General features: G+C 43.4%; 1 protein-coding gene across 1 annotated transcript; it reads left to right on the forward strand.

Annotated features, from left to right (window-relative positions):
• The first annotated feature begins 1900 nt into the window (after positions 1 to 1900).
• LOC308094435 (NXPE family member 3-like) lies at positions 1901 to 12406 on the forward strand. The gene is made up of 5 exons (XM_080441087.1): positions 1901 to 2036; positions 2766 to 3529; positions 3635 to 3705; positions 5255 to 5494; positions 5908 to 12406. Exons 1-5 carry the CDS (start codon positions 1947 to 1949, stop codon positions 6459 to 6461), a joined length of 1719 nt encoding a protein of 572 aa, XP_080297213.1. The 5' UTR covers positions 1901 to 1946; the 3' UTR covers positions 6462 to 12406.
• Positions 12407 to 16110: the final 3704 nt, after the last annotated feature.

Genomic DNA, 16110 nt, shown 5'->3' on the forward strand with positions numbered 1-16110 from the left:
CCCTCTCAGGCTGCCTGTGACCATACAAGAGAACTGTATTCACTACCTCATGGATATAAATAAGCTGGACGTGTATGGTGGATAGTGTGCAATAGGAGGAAGAACAAATCATCAAAGGTAAGACTGATACAGTATATTGTCTTGTTTGTATTCACACGATCATTGTTCACATCTTTATACAACTAACATAAGTCTAACTATTGTACCATTGTAATGGCTATAAATATACAATCTGTTAAGTTCTGTTAAGTCATCCATTTCACTAAAATATCATAAATGTACAAACTGCATACTTGTATAACAATAATACATTATTTACTTATTTTTTGTAATATGTAATATAATATGTAATAATAGGTATAAAACCTAAAAGAACGCTAAAATATACATAAAGACCTACTCTTGTTCTTTATCTTTTGTGAAATTCTGGTGACTGTGAAGCATCTCTTGACAACTGGTCAGCAGAAAAAATAACAATCTAGCCATAGCATACTGTACCACAATAAACTGCTTCTAAATTGAGTTTTCTGCCACTCCCAGCCATAAAACTGAATCTACACTACAGCAGCTGTACTGTACTCTACATAGCATAGCCACTCCATGCCATATCATACATTTATGAGCAACAGTGACCTCTAAAAAACATGCTCTTGGGTGATAATAGACCACAGGCAACGAACACCCGTTATCCTGCTGTATCGCTCAGTTAAGCCAAAGTCAAATGGTGTCACACCATACCAGAGGTGGAAAGTAACCAAGTACATTTACTCAAGTACTGTCCTTAAGTACAATTTTGAGGTGTTTTCTTTACTTTACTTGAGTATTTCCAATTGTCAGTACTTTTACTTCTACGCCACTACATCTCAGAGGCAAATATTGTACTTTTACTCCACTACAATTATTTGAAAACTTTAGTTACTAGTTACTTTGTAGATTTTGATTCTTGTTACAAAACATACATTAACCACTTCAGCCCTATATACATTTTGGCCATGGTGCGACGCATTGTGAGCTTGTAGATCGGCTATTTTCAAAATATTTTTATACATTTAAAAACTTGAAATGGGACATAATGCAGACATTATGAGTACTTTTACTTTTGGTATTTTAAGTACATTTTGATGCCGCTACTTTTGTGCTACATTTTGAATTACGGACTTTTATTTGTAACAGAGTATATTTCTACAATGAAGTATTGATACTTTTACTTAAGTAAAAAAAAAAAAGCCTATACCACACAATCCTTTGTTGCTGCTCTACATACCAAAGCCGGCATAAAGAGTTAAGTAACACAATCCTCGTCCATAACTCATGACTACAACAAAGCATCCAGGCTATAGCCTGAACAAAATAGTCATCAGGCTTGAGGTGTTGCGGCAGCAAAGTGTTCCCTTGTCCATGTCTCTTCTAAAACCCAGAACGTGTCAAGCCAAGGGATCCCGTCACTACAGTCACACTGCTGAACTCTGAGCCCCGGAATAGAGTTGGTCGTTTCCCGTTTCCCCATGTTGTTGTTCTGGCTGCCAGAGGGTCCTTGTTATAAATAGACACACACTAGTATCCTGAGCGTTCATTTAACTCTTGAGCCCTTACAGGTCCTTTTTTACCATTCTCAGGATTAAATCAACACTCAGGATTTTCGCTGTGTAGCTTGGAATACTTGTGCTTAATCATGTTTGGTACTGTAAGTGCATGGGGGGTGGGCAGAGCTTTTCCCCGTAGTTTCAGATGAGACTCTACGGTCTATTTACAGTAACAGTACACAGTGACTGCCAACGGAGCACAATAGACTTGCATTAGAATGCTGTTGCTGTCCGACTTTCTCCTTAATTTTCATTCTCCACGTTTTTTTTGGTTTACGAAACAACAGGGACCGTTAACAGCGCCACACACACTGTTACCATGGTGGTGACAGAGAGGGATTTCGAGAATTCGAGGTGAAGAAGATGCATCGATGTAAAAAGTTTGCAGTCATATTCCTGCTCTTGGCGCTGTCGGCTCTGGTCTTTCTGCTGCGTGACATCAACACTCTTCAGGTGAGAACTTCGATGTCGAGTGAAAATATTTCAAGGCGTCGCATTTCTAAACACCAACAAGCAAAGAAGGCCCGCATAACTCAATACATTCCTTCCCTTCCCCCTTTAACTTCAGAATTTAAGGGGGAAAGGAACTGGTGGGAATAACGTGTTCCTTCCACGCGCTACGTCCTACCGGGGAAACCCCCCCCCCCCTGTCAGGTGATAAGAAGCGGCCTGCTCACTCATCATGCCAAGGACGCAGAGGGCATTTTCGCAAAAATGTGCGTTTTTTCCCTTGTTTGTAACTTTTGGTTTTTTTTTTTTGGTTACTTTATTTCGGTTAATTCGGTTAATAAGGTACAAAAAATGTACCCCATGAAGTGTAGATGTTGGAGTTTATTTATTTTTTTCATCCCAAAAGTCAGGGGGACTTTCCTAAAGGAACTGAATATGTCCAATCCCCCTCCCCCCTCCCCCCTCCCCCCTGCCCCTCCTGTGTCCCTGCCTCATGCATTGAAGGAAGCATGAGCTCAGCATGAGCTCAGTTCGGGGCTCTCCCCAGGCTGGCAGGGGGAGAGTAGCGCCCAGGATTACAGCTTAGGCAATTGGCACTGGGTGGGAAAAAAAAAGGGTTACAAAAATCGTGGGATAAAACTTTGTTAAAAATATAATAAAAAATAATTTAAACTGATATTTCTATTGTCTGTCTTGCTAATATTTGTTAATCTCCTCTCTTCAAACCCTCAGATTACCCGCCAGATCACACTTAAAATCAATTTGAACACCATTGTCCTCTTTGAAAGTTCTCCCCCTCAACACCACAATCTCAGCCTCTGGAGCTGCCAGGGACAGAAGCTGTCTCCTGAGGATGCTCTGGAGGAACTCTCCCTCCTAGACTCCATAGACTGGCCTGAACATCCACACTTTCCCACAGGCGTGTACTTGAAGCAGACCAGTGACCCGGCACACAGCCACTTCACTATCCTCCCAGCAGAGGGAGGTAGAGAGCGGCACGTAGGGGGGCATCTGCAGGCTCTCGTCCGAATGCACGACTTCCAGGGACGGCCCAAACGCTACGGGGGAGACGTCTTGCTCGCTCGGCTGCGCGAGCCGACCCTCGGAGCGGGCGTGGCGGGGCAGGTGGTGGACCACCTGAACGGCTCCTACTCTGCCGTGTTGCCCTTGCTCTGGGAGGGCCGCGCGCAGGTGGAGGTGACACTGGTTCATCCCAGCGAAGCCGTCACCGTGCTGCGCAGACTGACGAGGGAGCAGCCAGACAGGGTGTTCTTCCAGAGCGCGTATCGCTCAGGCTCTGTCTCTGAAACCACAGTTTGTAATGTTTGTCTGCCAGCAAGCCAGCAGCAACCACTTTGCAATCATACAGACCTCCACACGGGGGAGCCCTGGTACTGCTACAAGCCTAAACAGCTGAACTGTGACAAACGCATCACCCACGCCAAGGGAGGCTTCAACCAAAACATCAGATCTGATGAACAGACACTCTTTCAGAAGTAAGCAAGGGGGGAAAACTGATCTCTTGTTTTCTTGGGTATTTTTTTAATTCTTCTTCTTGTTTTGCTCAATACTAAAGGAATATTGTGTCTATTTCTCCACAGTTTGATCAACATGAAAGTCCCAGTTAAAGCTTCAGGGTCTGACAGTGTCAGAGTGTTGCCTAAGGAAAAAGGTGAGTGATGAAACTAGCTATTAAAGGGGTATTTCACAAAAAAAACTTCTTCATTTTAACATCCTGCACCCTGGACAGTTTTTAAGTTCAATATTTAGATATTTTATATTTATTTGATCAGACACCCCCCCATTCTCTATAAGTCCATTGAACTTTAAACTCCATTTTAACCGCATGTTAAAACTGAAAACACACGTACCTGGTTCTGGTGGCTGATATTGTCCTTCTAATGCACGTGGCTGTTTTTTTCAATTAATTAGTCTCTTTTTTCTTTTTTCTTTGCAAAAACCAAAAACGACACATTAGAAGGCCTCCAGAACCAGGGACGTGTGTTGTCAATGAGTATAACATGGTTAAAATGAAGTTCAATGGACTTCTACAGGAGGGTAGCATGCATGTCTGAATATCAAATGTCTAAATATTGAATCAAGAAAAGATGAAAAGCCAGAGCAGACGTTTAAAATTACCCCAGAAGTGTTTTTTTTTTTTTTTTTTTTATCCCACGATTTTGTAACCCCATTTTTTACACCCAGTGCCAATTGTCTATGTAATCCTGGGCACTACCTTCCCTCTGCCAACCTAGGGAGGCCAGGGCCGAGCTCATGCCTCCTTCAATGCATGAGAGCCAACTGACCTTCTTGTCACCTGACAGGGGGGAGTTTCCCTGGTTGGACGTAGCGCGTGGAACGAACACGTTATTCCAAACAGTTTCTTTCCCCTCCATCAGGCGCCCCGGCTGCCCAGGGGGAGGCAGTATAGTGACCAGGATTACTGCATGTTTTTGTGAGGGTATTGACTGCCCTATGGGGACACGGGGAGAACATGCAAACTCCACACAGAAAGGCCCTTTCGCCAACCCCACCTAGGGTATGGGCACTCTAGGCCTGACCTCGACTAAGTCGACTAGTCGACTGGTTAGTCGTGGGGGGTCCGAGTCGACTGCTTGTCTCTTAGTCGAATCTAGTCGGAATTTTTTTTTTTTTTTTTTTCTTTTTTTTTAATGGCCAAAAATTTTTTAAATTGTTTTTTGGCCAAGTCTACACCTGCAACCACACGTAACTTCCACTTTATTCTTCTTATTCCTCGTCTTTGTATTGGTATTGTTTGTGTTGGAGCGCCTCAGTGCGGCTGCAGAGTTCATGTGCAACCTCTTCCAGAGAGAGATAGAGACACTAGAAACTCTGCTGGAGACACAAAACAAACTGTGTAGACTTGGCCCTTTGAAAAAAAAAATTATTTTGGCCCTTTTTTTTATTAGTCGACTGCCAGAATTAGATTCGACTAAACAAATCCTTAGTCGGGGACAGGCCTAGGCACTGATGACGCGGAGGAGAGAACACGCCCCCAGCACCCACAGCGTCCCCAGAAGTGTTTTAAAATGAAACACCCCTTAGGATCTTTAGATCTTAGTCAAACCCACCTTTTAGAGGGTTTTTAGAAAGTGTCCATGATACGACAACAGCCACGCTGTTCCCATGTGGATCCCGACATCCACCGTGTGACGTTTTCTAAATGAATGTTTTACTTGTTGTTCACATAAACGACCCAGAGTTGAAGAACTGCAGCGTGACGCCCCCTGGACCCCCCTCTGGACCCCCCCCTGGACCCCCCTCTGGACCCCCCTCTGGATATTACTACCAGGGGGTGTGGCGAGCCCTCGGTGGCACCACAGTGCACCAGTTCAGCAATGCCTCTGCCATCACACAGTGCCTGAGGAACAAGGCCGTCCACATGTATGGAGACTCCACCGCTAGACAGTGGTTCGAGTACCTCACTGCAGCTTTACCAGGTAACATGTACTGTACTGTAGGCCAGTGATTCTCCACCATTTTAAAAATGATCCCTGGCTAATAAGCTAAATCTGCCTTAATACATTATAATTGTCCTCTATAACTATTATTATTTATATTTTAGAAATAGTTAATCTTTCACTCATTAGGGGCAATGTCCGTTGTGTTGCAAGTTGATGATGTTATTTGTTCATGCGTGGTCTAGCCCTATGGAATGTATGGAATGCGTGTGAAAATGAAATACTTCCTAAAGTTAATATGAGCATCACATCAATGTTAAATATATTTTATTTGGAGGCTCTTATTCAGAGCGACATACTAATACAGTTTGAAATCAGAGTAGGCAAGTTGCGATCATGGGCATAAGAGCTCTCTCCCCAACTGTGTGAAACGTGTGATCTCTCTGTTCCAGACCTCAAGGAGATGGACCTGCACAGCCTAAAGCAAGTCGGACCGTTCATGGCGGTGGACACCGGCCATAACATCCTGGTGAAGTACCGCTGCCACGCGCCCCCGATCCGCTTCGCCACCGTTCCCACCAGCGAGCTGCGTTACGTGGCCAACGAGCTGGACGGCCTGGCCGGGGGTCCCGACACCGTGGTGGTCCTCGGCGTCTGGTCCCACTTCAGCACGTTCCCCGTCGAGGTCTACATCCGCCGGCTGCGGGGCATCCGCGGGTCCGTGGTGCGCCTCCTGGACAGGGCTCCCGGGACCCTCGTGGTCGTCCGCACGCCGAACCTCAAAGCTCTGGACCTCTACGAGACCCTGACCAACAGTGACTGGTACTCGTGGCAGCAGAACAGGGTGCTCAGGGCCATGTTCAAGGGCCTGAGTGTTGTTCTGGTGGACGCCTGGGAGATGACGCTGGCACACGACCTGCCTCATCGTCTGCATCCACAGCCCCCCATTATCAAAAATATGATCCATGTTCTCTTGTCAAACATCTGCCCACAGACACAGAGGTGACCGACTAGGCTTGTGTGATAATGTAATAAAAATCTAATCATGTGGCTATCAGGAACCACACAGGAACGCTGTGGCTCCAGTGTGGATCTCAGACTTCATGTGGTTCAGCCTGTGACGGCATTCATGTGATGTTAGGATCGTGATGAGAGTGCGAAAATACGGGCACATCACACCCATACTCCATTCACTGCACTGGCTTCCCATCTCCTCCCGGACAGAATACAAGATCTCTGGTTGAATTCATTGAATTCATGGAGATTTTGTAGTTTTTGTTGCATTCCTAAGCCAATAATTTGATTACCAGCAGAAAGATGCTAATGTATCCGGTAGGAGACTCAAAGGAGTCTCTTTGAGTCTCATACCGGAAATACACCCGGTCATCAAATTATTGTCTCAGGAATGCATCAAAAACTGAAAAAATGGCTTCATAGAGTGTGTAATTGATAGAAAATAAGTAATTCTTTGGGGTTAGCTCCAATCGGAACCTCTCCCTCCGCTGTATAGCTCAGAGATGAGGTTCCACATTACTAGGTGCCTGTAGGGGGGGACACCGGCGAATATTTACTTACTTACTTACCCTCTTCCGCACATCGTATCCAAAAAATTAAAGGTCGTCCCCCTTGCTCTCAGATGTTTTAACTTTTAGCGGCCTAGAAAACCTAAGTGACGGGTTGTAACAAATGAGCGTCGCGCCTGTCACAGACATGCGCAGAGCAAGTTCTGTCAGGGAACTCAGTGCAGTGAGCATGGCCTACCATTGGACCACATCAGCTCCACGTACACATCCACTCATCCACTCACACTCCTCTCATTCTCAGACCGCTCTATTTAAGCTGGAAGGTTGCACTTCTCATTCTGTTGTTTTGCTGCACACACACTGTTGCTGCTGCTGCGCTGCTGTTGCTAAAATTGCTGCTCAAATGGCTTCTCAAATACGGACTCCACTGAGCAGGCTAATATGCATGAAATGCTCTGCTTTGATACAATCTTGGTGAGACAGAAAGTTTGATCTGGCTAGAAGAACTCGCACAGGTAGACCATCTGTAGCCGAGACCAAGGAGCAGCTTTTGTTCTTGTCTTTGGCATTACCGTGGTGCAGTAATTTACACTGAAATCGCAATTGTTTGTTAAGAAAACAAAGTGATCACGTCACCCGGGTGCTGCTTATTCCGAGATGAAACCTTGGCCAGCTGATGCGCTGCTTGACTGCTTCCCTGCTGTTCTTCATGTCGAGACTCGATGTCGAGAATCCAGGTCAATATTCTATTTATTTTATAATCATTCAGTGGTCAGGCTTTAATGCAGAGTATACATGTGCATTCTATTCATTTATCAAGGCTGTCGAGTCATTTGTGGGCATAAACAAGGCAAGGATTGGAAGTCAGTTCAAGTCCTCTCAAGTATAGAAGAACAGTGTGTTTGGTGTGTTTGGTGTGCGTCTGAAGGACTAGCGCTGTCAAAATCAGTGTTGCCATGTCGGCTTATTATAAGTGACTTGTGTTTGTTTCTGTTAAATCACTTAAGAAAATTATGTTGACTAAACCAGTCCATGTGAAGGACCCCCAGATTAATCTGTAATTTTGTTGTTAAAACGTTCATAATATTCAAAACAGTTGCAAATCGTTATCATGGTAAAAGAACATTATGAGGACTTTAGGATGATGATTGAGGGGGAAATTAATAATCAGGGGAATATAGGACCTAACCTAAACCATAACCTTAGTGGGGGAACATAGGTCCGGGGAACATAGGTATGACCCTGTTTGTTAATGGTTAAAATATTATGCCCATGCATGGGTGCAAGGAACCTGATAGGCCTACTATGCCACATGGTCACAGAGGGACCTTGTCATGTGCTCAGTGCTACAGTCAATGTAGTTCATACTCAACTGTCACAGGTTCTGGAGTAAAGTGGGTGAGGTTATGGCAATGTATACAGGTTAAAGACAAGTTTTCTTGTGGCTAGTAGTCGCTTCTTTAGGATGTTTCTAGTCTGGCTGATTTCTCTCTCAAAACTTGGCAACACTGTTTTGTCAGTGTTGCAGACTGTGAGCAGAGAGGACCATTACTTAGCGTCACTTTTATGCAGTGCATTGCTCAACTGTTATGTTTCATATAATGTACTGATTAGAAACGGTTAATGCTCAGTCTGGCCGTAATCTTGAGTAAGATAGGGAAGTACAGTTGTGGATGAAGAGCTAGTTGTGCTCTTGTGTTTTCAAACTTGGTATATTGGGTTGCCATGTCTGCTTATTATAAAACACAGTTATAAGTAATATAGTCATTTATTTTTATCTTGCTTTAGTGTTGCAGTTGCAGTAGTATGCAGATTTTTCTTGAGTAAAGCAGCATAATGCCAAGTATCTAGTGTAGGAATTAATTATGTTTCAAGTAAGTCTACAGTGGTTAAAAAAATATATAGGCTATATAGTGATTTATTCAGCAGTATCTCAATCTAGGAGAATGCATTTAAAACAATGCTGTAAAGAGAATTATGGTGCACAGGAAACGTTTATATTAAAAGTAGACTATAGTGTGCAGACTGTTCATTATATTGTGGTAATCGATTTAATGTTGCAGCTAGTATGTGCTGATTGGGGGCTATAGCTATTTCCATCTGATGTAGCTACGTTTTCTGGTAATCTTAATTTGCAATGTAGGCTAAATGGCTAATCTTAATTTGCAATGTAGGCTAAATGGCATTGGAGTTGTCAAATCATTTACTCAGTTTCAGTTGCCTCTAAGATGTAGTGGAGGTTGGTAAATATAATAATAATAATAATAATAAGTAAATCAATTAAGTAATGGGCTATTATACTGTGTTGGCTGCAGTGCTTGGTCAGATGTAAGCTTTTGATTGCGTTCTAATGTTGCCCCTATGCTCTTGTAAGGCAAAGCTAATTAAGCTATACTTGCTGTAGGGGTGGGATGAGTCGAGGTGGCATTCATGCGCCATCTTTGTGTCAAGAAAGGAAGGTCAGGATAATTAAAGGAAATGGGTCCGATATCAACATGGATATGCAGACTATATACATAAAGGCATGGAATGGGTGCATATAAAAGTGTATAATAGAGCTTATGTCATCACAGAAATGTGATGTGTAATGGTTGCTTCAAATGGTTGCTTCACAAAAACATGAGTCGGTTGAATTTAAAGAGATCAGGGAATGGGAATGGCTTTATTGCTAACGTTTAATGAAGGCGTGGTGTTGTCAAACATGTTGCTAACACTTCAGCTAAGCAATCATGCTTTGGCTTTTGTTGAATACTTATTAGAGGGGGGCTAGGGTATGACCTTTACAGGGGCTAGTTTTGAATTGCAGCCTCCTGAAGGTACTCTTTTAGGGCATTTTGAAGGAGAGTAGGGTGTTACAATCCTTCACACCTTTTGGTGGCATAGCAGGAGAACTAATTTAACCCCTCGTTGTGCCAAATGTCGGTTGGCTGTAATCAGTGGAGCTACCTCTGGTGTTGTGACTGTGGGATTCATTTACGAAGTACTTTTGCAGGTACATGGGTATCTTAACCCATTGCAATCTTCTTAGGCCAATGGCAAGTTGCTGTACTCTGTCCTCAACCCTGAGTCATCCGACCCTAGCAAAGTGAGCAGGGGTTAGATGAGTTGTAGGTGTAAGGCCAAGAAGTAGCCTTACCAGTTGTTTTGGGGATGTCTGGAGCTTTGTTTAAGGCCTTAGTGGTGTGATACCATGAGGTCCATGCAAGGTTGAAGTAACTTGGATGAGGGCCGCTGTTAGAGTCCCCCAAGTATTCTTACTGATTAGAGAGGGTATTGTATACAGCTAAATACTGCTGTTCTAAAGTGCAAGCTAGTGATTCAGCTAATAAGCTACTTACACTTGCTAACATTACAGCTACAAATCATGTTGGATAATGCTGCTGCTAGTTCTAAAGTGTTAGCTACTGATTCTACTACAAGCTATACTTGCTAACATTACAGATACAAATCATGCTTTGACTAAATGCTGCTGCCAGTTCTAAAAGTGCTAGCCTACGATTCTACTGCTAAGTTACTTACATGTTCTGCTAACATTGCTTCAAGTTATGCTTGCTAAATACTGCTGCTAGTTCTAGTACTACTCATTGTACTGACGGACAAAACTACTAAGCTAGCAGCAGCTAACACTGCTGCTACTATTTTATTGTGCTACTAATTCTACTGCAGTCAAGGTACTAATACTATGCTGATTATACTAATGTTCATCATGCTATAGCTAAAATGATGCTACTACATAGCAACATAGAACGTACTTGTCTGTTGACATGACCTTTATCCAGCCACTGTGAATTCTGCACTCTTACTTGTTCATTTAATCCCACGCATTGTCTTTCCACTTGACTTAGTTTTGATGCTCACCTTTTCACCATTAAATTAAAACACTAAAAATCAGAGTCTTGGTCAAGGTATGTCTGTGATAATAACAGAAACTAACACTGATCTTTGTCTGTCTCCTCCATGTCTCGTTATCTGCATGCCGTCCATCTGCAATGCCAATGAGAGCTGTTCATGACGGATTCGGGGGAAGCCATGTCTGGTCCTTGGTTCTGCAAACTTCGACTTCTGTGTCAAGGCTGTGGGCTGCCAGCTGCAACGCTCAAAGCTTTGGGCCGGTGGTCCTCTGCAGCTATGAAAGTTATGTTAGGCTAAACACAAAGGACATTCTTCAGGCTCAAACTGATGAGTGAATAATGTTGTAGCTCGCTGCTATTACTGCTAATTACCTTACTACTGCTGTTATGGGTATAATAAATACTCTTAAAGTTGTTGCTGCTATGCTTGCTTAGAGAGAGAAAAAAGAAAAGAAAAAAAAAGGAATGAAAAAAGGAATGAAAAAAGGAATGAAAAAAGGAATGAAAAAAGGAATGAAAAAAGGAATGAAAAAAGGAATGAAAAAGGAAAAAGGAAAAAGGAAAAAGGAAAAATGAAAATGAAAAAGAGGAAATTGCTGCTCCAGGTGGTGCATGGGTACTGATTACTGATTTCTTTATTTAAGAGATAGAATGTCCTTTTCGATTCCTACTCGTGGTGCGGCACCCGTAAGGTGGACATCGCTTTATGACACCGTTTAGGACACCTGAAGTTCAGGATCAGCAGGCGCTCTGCTGAACACATAGATTTTATCACATAATGCTAGTATGGCCAGTGTCTGATCCAAGAGAAGAACACAGCTGTGTTTCTGTCTCCAAGAATGGGGGGATATCGGCATGGTCTTCCTGTATCAGGAGACGGTAGGCGCTCTACTGTACACATAGATTTAATCACATAATGCTAGTATGGCCAGTGTCTGATCCAAGAGAAGAACACAGCTGTGTTTCTGTCTCCAAGAATGGAGGGATATCGGCATGGTCTTCCTGTATCAGGAGACGGTAGGCGCTCTACTGTACACATAGCTTAAGGTTGGTGCTGAATGATCTGCTTTTTTGGGGGATTCTGACATTGCACAGTTTGCGCTGTTTTGGGGGATTCTGAGTCCCTATGGTTGGTAAATGCGCTTTATCAGAGTACCTAAAAGCAGATCCAATTCATCGCCAAACCATAATAAATATATTGCTCATAATAAATATATTGCTCATTTTATATTCAATAAATATATCTTATCCTTCATTATTTGTCTTTTCTATTTATGAGTTGTCCTGACAGAAATGAGCGTCGCGCCTGTCACAGACATGCGCAGAGCAAGTTCTGTCAGGGAACTCAGTGCAGTGAGCATGGCCTACCATTGGACCACATCAGCTCCACGTACACATCCACTCATCCACTCACACTCCTCTCATTCTCAGACCGCTCTATTTAAGCTGGAAGGTTGCACTTCTCATTCTGTTGTTTTGCTGCACACACACTGTTGCTGCTGCTGCGCTGCTGTTGCTAAAATTGCTGCTCACCCTCCACCACCCCATGCTACCACCTGTTGTTTTGGATCTGCTGTTTATGTACTGGGGAGTCCCTATGGTTGGTAAATGCGCTTTATCAGAGTACCTAAAAGCAGATCCAATTCATCGCCAAACCATAATAAATATATTGCTCATAATAAATATATTGCTCATTTTATATTCAATAAATATATCTTATCCTTCATTATTTGTCTTTTCTATTTATGAGTTGTCCTGACAGAAGCGTTTAAATCGCTTATTTAGTCAGCCTGTGGCCAGTCAACCCCCTTCCGTATGCGTAGTACTGCTCCCATAAGGTTGCATTGGGAAAACATGCCACAGACTGACTAAAAAAGCGATTTAAACGCTTGTTTCAACCCGTCGGTTAGATTTTCTTGAGCGCTAAAAAACATCTGAGAGCGCAGGGGGGCCGACCTTTACTTTTTGGATAGGCCTACGATGTGCGGAAAAGGGTAAGAATCATGCATGGTGGAAAATATTCGCCGGCGTCCCCCCCTACAGGCACCTAGTAATGTGGAACCTCATCTCGGAGCTGTATAGCGGAGGGAGAGGTGCCAAATGGGGCTATTTTTGGGTGAACTATTCCTTTAACCCATCAATGCATCCTAGCCCGGTTGCTTAAGACCAGATTTTTGAAAAAGGGGGACACGGCTGACAAAAGCGCCAATTTTTTTTTACGTGTTCTCCATCACCATAAGTTTCATTTTGGACGGGGAGCCACACCATCAAGATGGCAGAAGGCGGCCATCTTGGATTACAAAGATGTCCACCATGCAATATCTATAAAAGCCAATATCTCGGCTTCCAAGCCACTTAGAAGGTCAATCTTGGTGTCAAAATATACATTTTCTGGGACAAGGAATGCAATAAAACTATAGGGAATATCAATAAGTGACTAATTCAGCCAATATTAGATAATTTGGTAAATTATGTACACAATTATGCATGCTTCGTCTAGATTATGCACAACATCTCAGTGTGTGTGTGTGTGTGTGTGTGTGTGTGTGTGTGTGTGTGTGTGTGTGTGTGTGTGTGTGTGTGTGTGTGTGTGTGTGTGTGTGTTTATTAAACTTTGACAGATCTGACTCTTGTTATTTCCTATTTTTCAGATCTATTTTGTAGTATCGTTCCTATTGTTTCCTGTCTGCCTAGTTACTGTTTACCTGCCTTGTCTCTCCTCCCTGTGATTATTAGTTATCTCCACCTGTGTCCTGTTAGTCCCTAGGGTGTGGGTGTGTCTGGATCTGGTTCCTGCCAGTGTGACCACCTGCATTCACTCACCTGCAATCATGCCTACAGTACTTACAGGGCAAGACCACTTTGGTAGAGTTTTGGGTTGTGTAGTTACCTTGCCATGATGTAACTCCAAAGGTGGGCAAGAAATAAAAAATAATTGCTCCATTGATTAGAAATTGATAATTCAAAATATGCTCCCCATTGACTTACATTGTATGGTAAAACAGCTCTCAAAGTCACTATTTTAGCACGTAAACGAACGCAAACAAAGTTGATTCAGACAATATAGAACATCACCAAACCCAGTACTGTTTTTTTTTATTTATAAAAATGTCAACTTCCTGTTGATTTAGCCATTTTTAATAAGTAGAAAACCTGGACTGGATCCACGGATCCGGATCCAGATCCAGATCTTCAAATAGTAAAATCAACAGGAAGTTGACATTTTTATTAAAAAAACAAACAGTACTGGGTTTGATGATGCCCTATATTGTCTGAATCAGCTTTGTTTGTGTTCATTTATGTGCTAAAAGAGTGACTTTGAGAGCTGTTTTACCATACAATGTAAGTCAATGAGGAGCATATTTTTGAATTATCAATTTCTAATCAATGGAGCAATTATTTTTGATTTCTTGCCCACCTTTGGAGTTACATCATGGCAAGGTAACTACACAACCCAAACCTCTACCAAAGTGGTCTTACCCTTTAAGCCTCAGTCTCTCTCCAGTCTCTTGCCAGATTGCCTTGTGTTTACCCAAGCTCTCAAGCATTGTTCAAAATCAAGTTTTTTGCCCTAACTGATCTCTGTTCTGTTTTCTATACTACGTTTTTGCCCAGCCCTTGCCGGTACCTCTGCCTTCTCTGACTGCCCCTTTGGTTTTCGACCCCTTGCCTTACACAGTTTAGATTTTTGCCTGCCCCTTGCCAATCTCGTCTCTTGCACGCAATGGATTGGGCTTCGTAGATCTCCAAAAGAGTTGATGTGGTCTGGGATACTTACATCACCAGCAGCATAAAAGAGTAAACAAGGGAGAAGCGAGGCAAAGGGATACGACGGAAGGTGGCTGGTCAGAACAAGCTGCCGGGGAATTGGCCAGATTTCCTGCGTGATCCTATAAACAAGCAGGAACTCTTTACCTTTCTCTCTGGGAAGATTGCATCCACCGCCTGGCCAGAGGGCAAGCTGGTCTTCATCACATCTGGCATCACAGTGGTCGGCACAGACACCAGCCACTCCATGCTGCCATGTAACCACGAAGAGGCCGACACCAGGATATTGATTCACCTGCTTGATGCCCTGGAACATGGCTGTTCTACCTGCTTGATACGCACTGTGGATACGGATGTTGTCGTTATCCTCATCGGCAAGTTCCATGCCCTGCTCACCAAGTATCCAGCTGCAGACATCTGGGTTGCTTTTGGCACTGGCAAGAACTACACCATATAAACACCATCTGCCATGCTCTGGGCAAAGACAAGTCCACAGCACTTCCCATCTTCCACTGTTACACAGGCTGTGACACAACATCAGCATTCTGCGGGAAAGGAAAGAAGTCAGCATGGGTGGCATGGAAGTCCTACCCTGAGGTCACCCAGGCCTTCAACTACATGGCAGAAAATCCATTCACTTCAGTGACCATAGATCCCCAACACTTTCAGCTTCTTGAGCGTTTCACAGTCATCATGTATGATAAGACAAGTGATTTGGAATCTGTCAATGAAGCACGGCGAGAGTTGTTCTGCCAGAAGAACAAAACGATGGAACACATTCCACCAACGCAAGATTCACTGTTGCAGCACGTGAAGCGAGTTGCCTACCAGTCTGGGATCTGGTCCACGTCTGAACTGGCCCAGCAGCCGACACCCAGTCCAGAAGGATGGGGATGGACATTGGATGACAACAACCAGGTCTGGCTTCCTGTGTGGAGCATTCTACCGATGGCGTCAAAAGCCTGCAATGAACTGGTCAAGTGTGGTTGTAAACGTGGTTGTGGTGCAAGGTGCTCATGCAAGAAGGCACACTGGAATTGCACAGAGCTTTGCAGTTGTCAATGTGACAGATAATTTGAATGTCAATTCACTTCATGCTCCATTTTCTGTGTCTGACTGCTAACCGAGTTGAAAATTATGTAAATATGTTGCTAGAATGACCATATTTATTTGATCGTGGCACAAATAAACATCTAGTGGAATTCTCAATAGCTTTATTGCATTCCTTGACCCAGAAAATGTATATTTTGACACCAAGATTGACCTTCTAAGTGGCTTTGAAGCCGAGATATTGGCACTTATAGATATTACATGGTGGCCATCTTTGAAATCCAAGATGGCCGCCTTCTGCCAGCTTGATGACGTGGCTCCCCGTCCAAAATGAAACTTATGGTGATGGAGAGCATGTAGAAAAAAATTGGCGCTTTTGTCAGCCGTGTCCCCCTTTTTTTGTTAACAGCCCTGACTATCCATGGTAATGCCCCCTACTACCTCAAGTAACTGATCAAGCCAC

This window comes from Gymnoscopelus braueri, assembly GCF_963280865.1.
Source record: "Gymnoscopelus braueri genome assembly, chromosome: 10".
NCBI classification, from domain to species: domain Eukaryota; kingdom Metazoa; phylum Chordata; class Actinopteri; order Myctophiformes; family Myctophidae; genus Gymnoscopelus; species Gymnoscopelus braueri.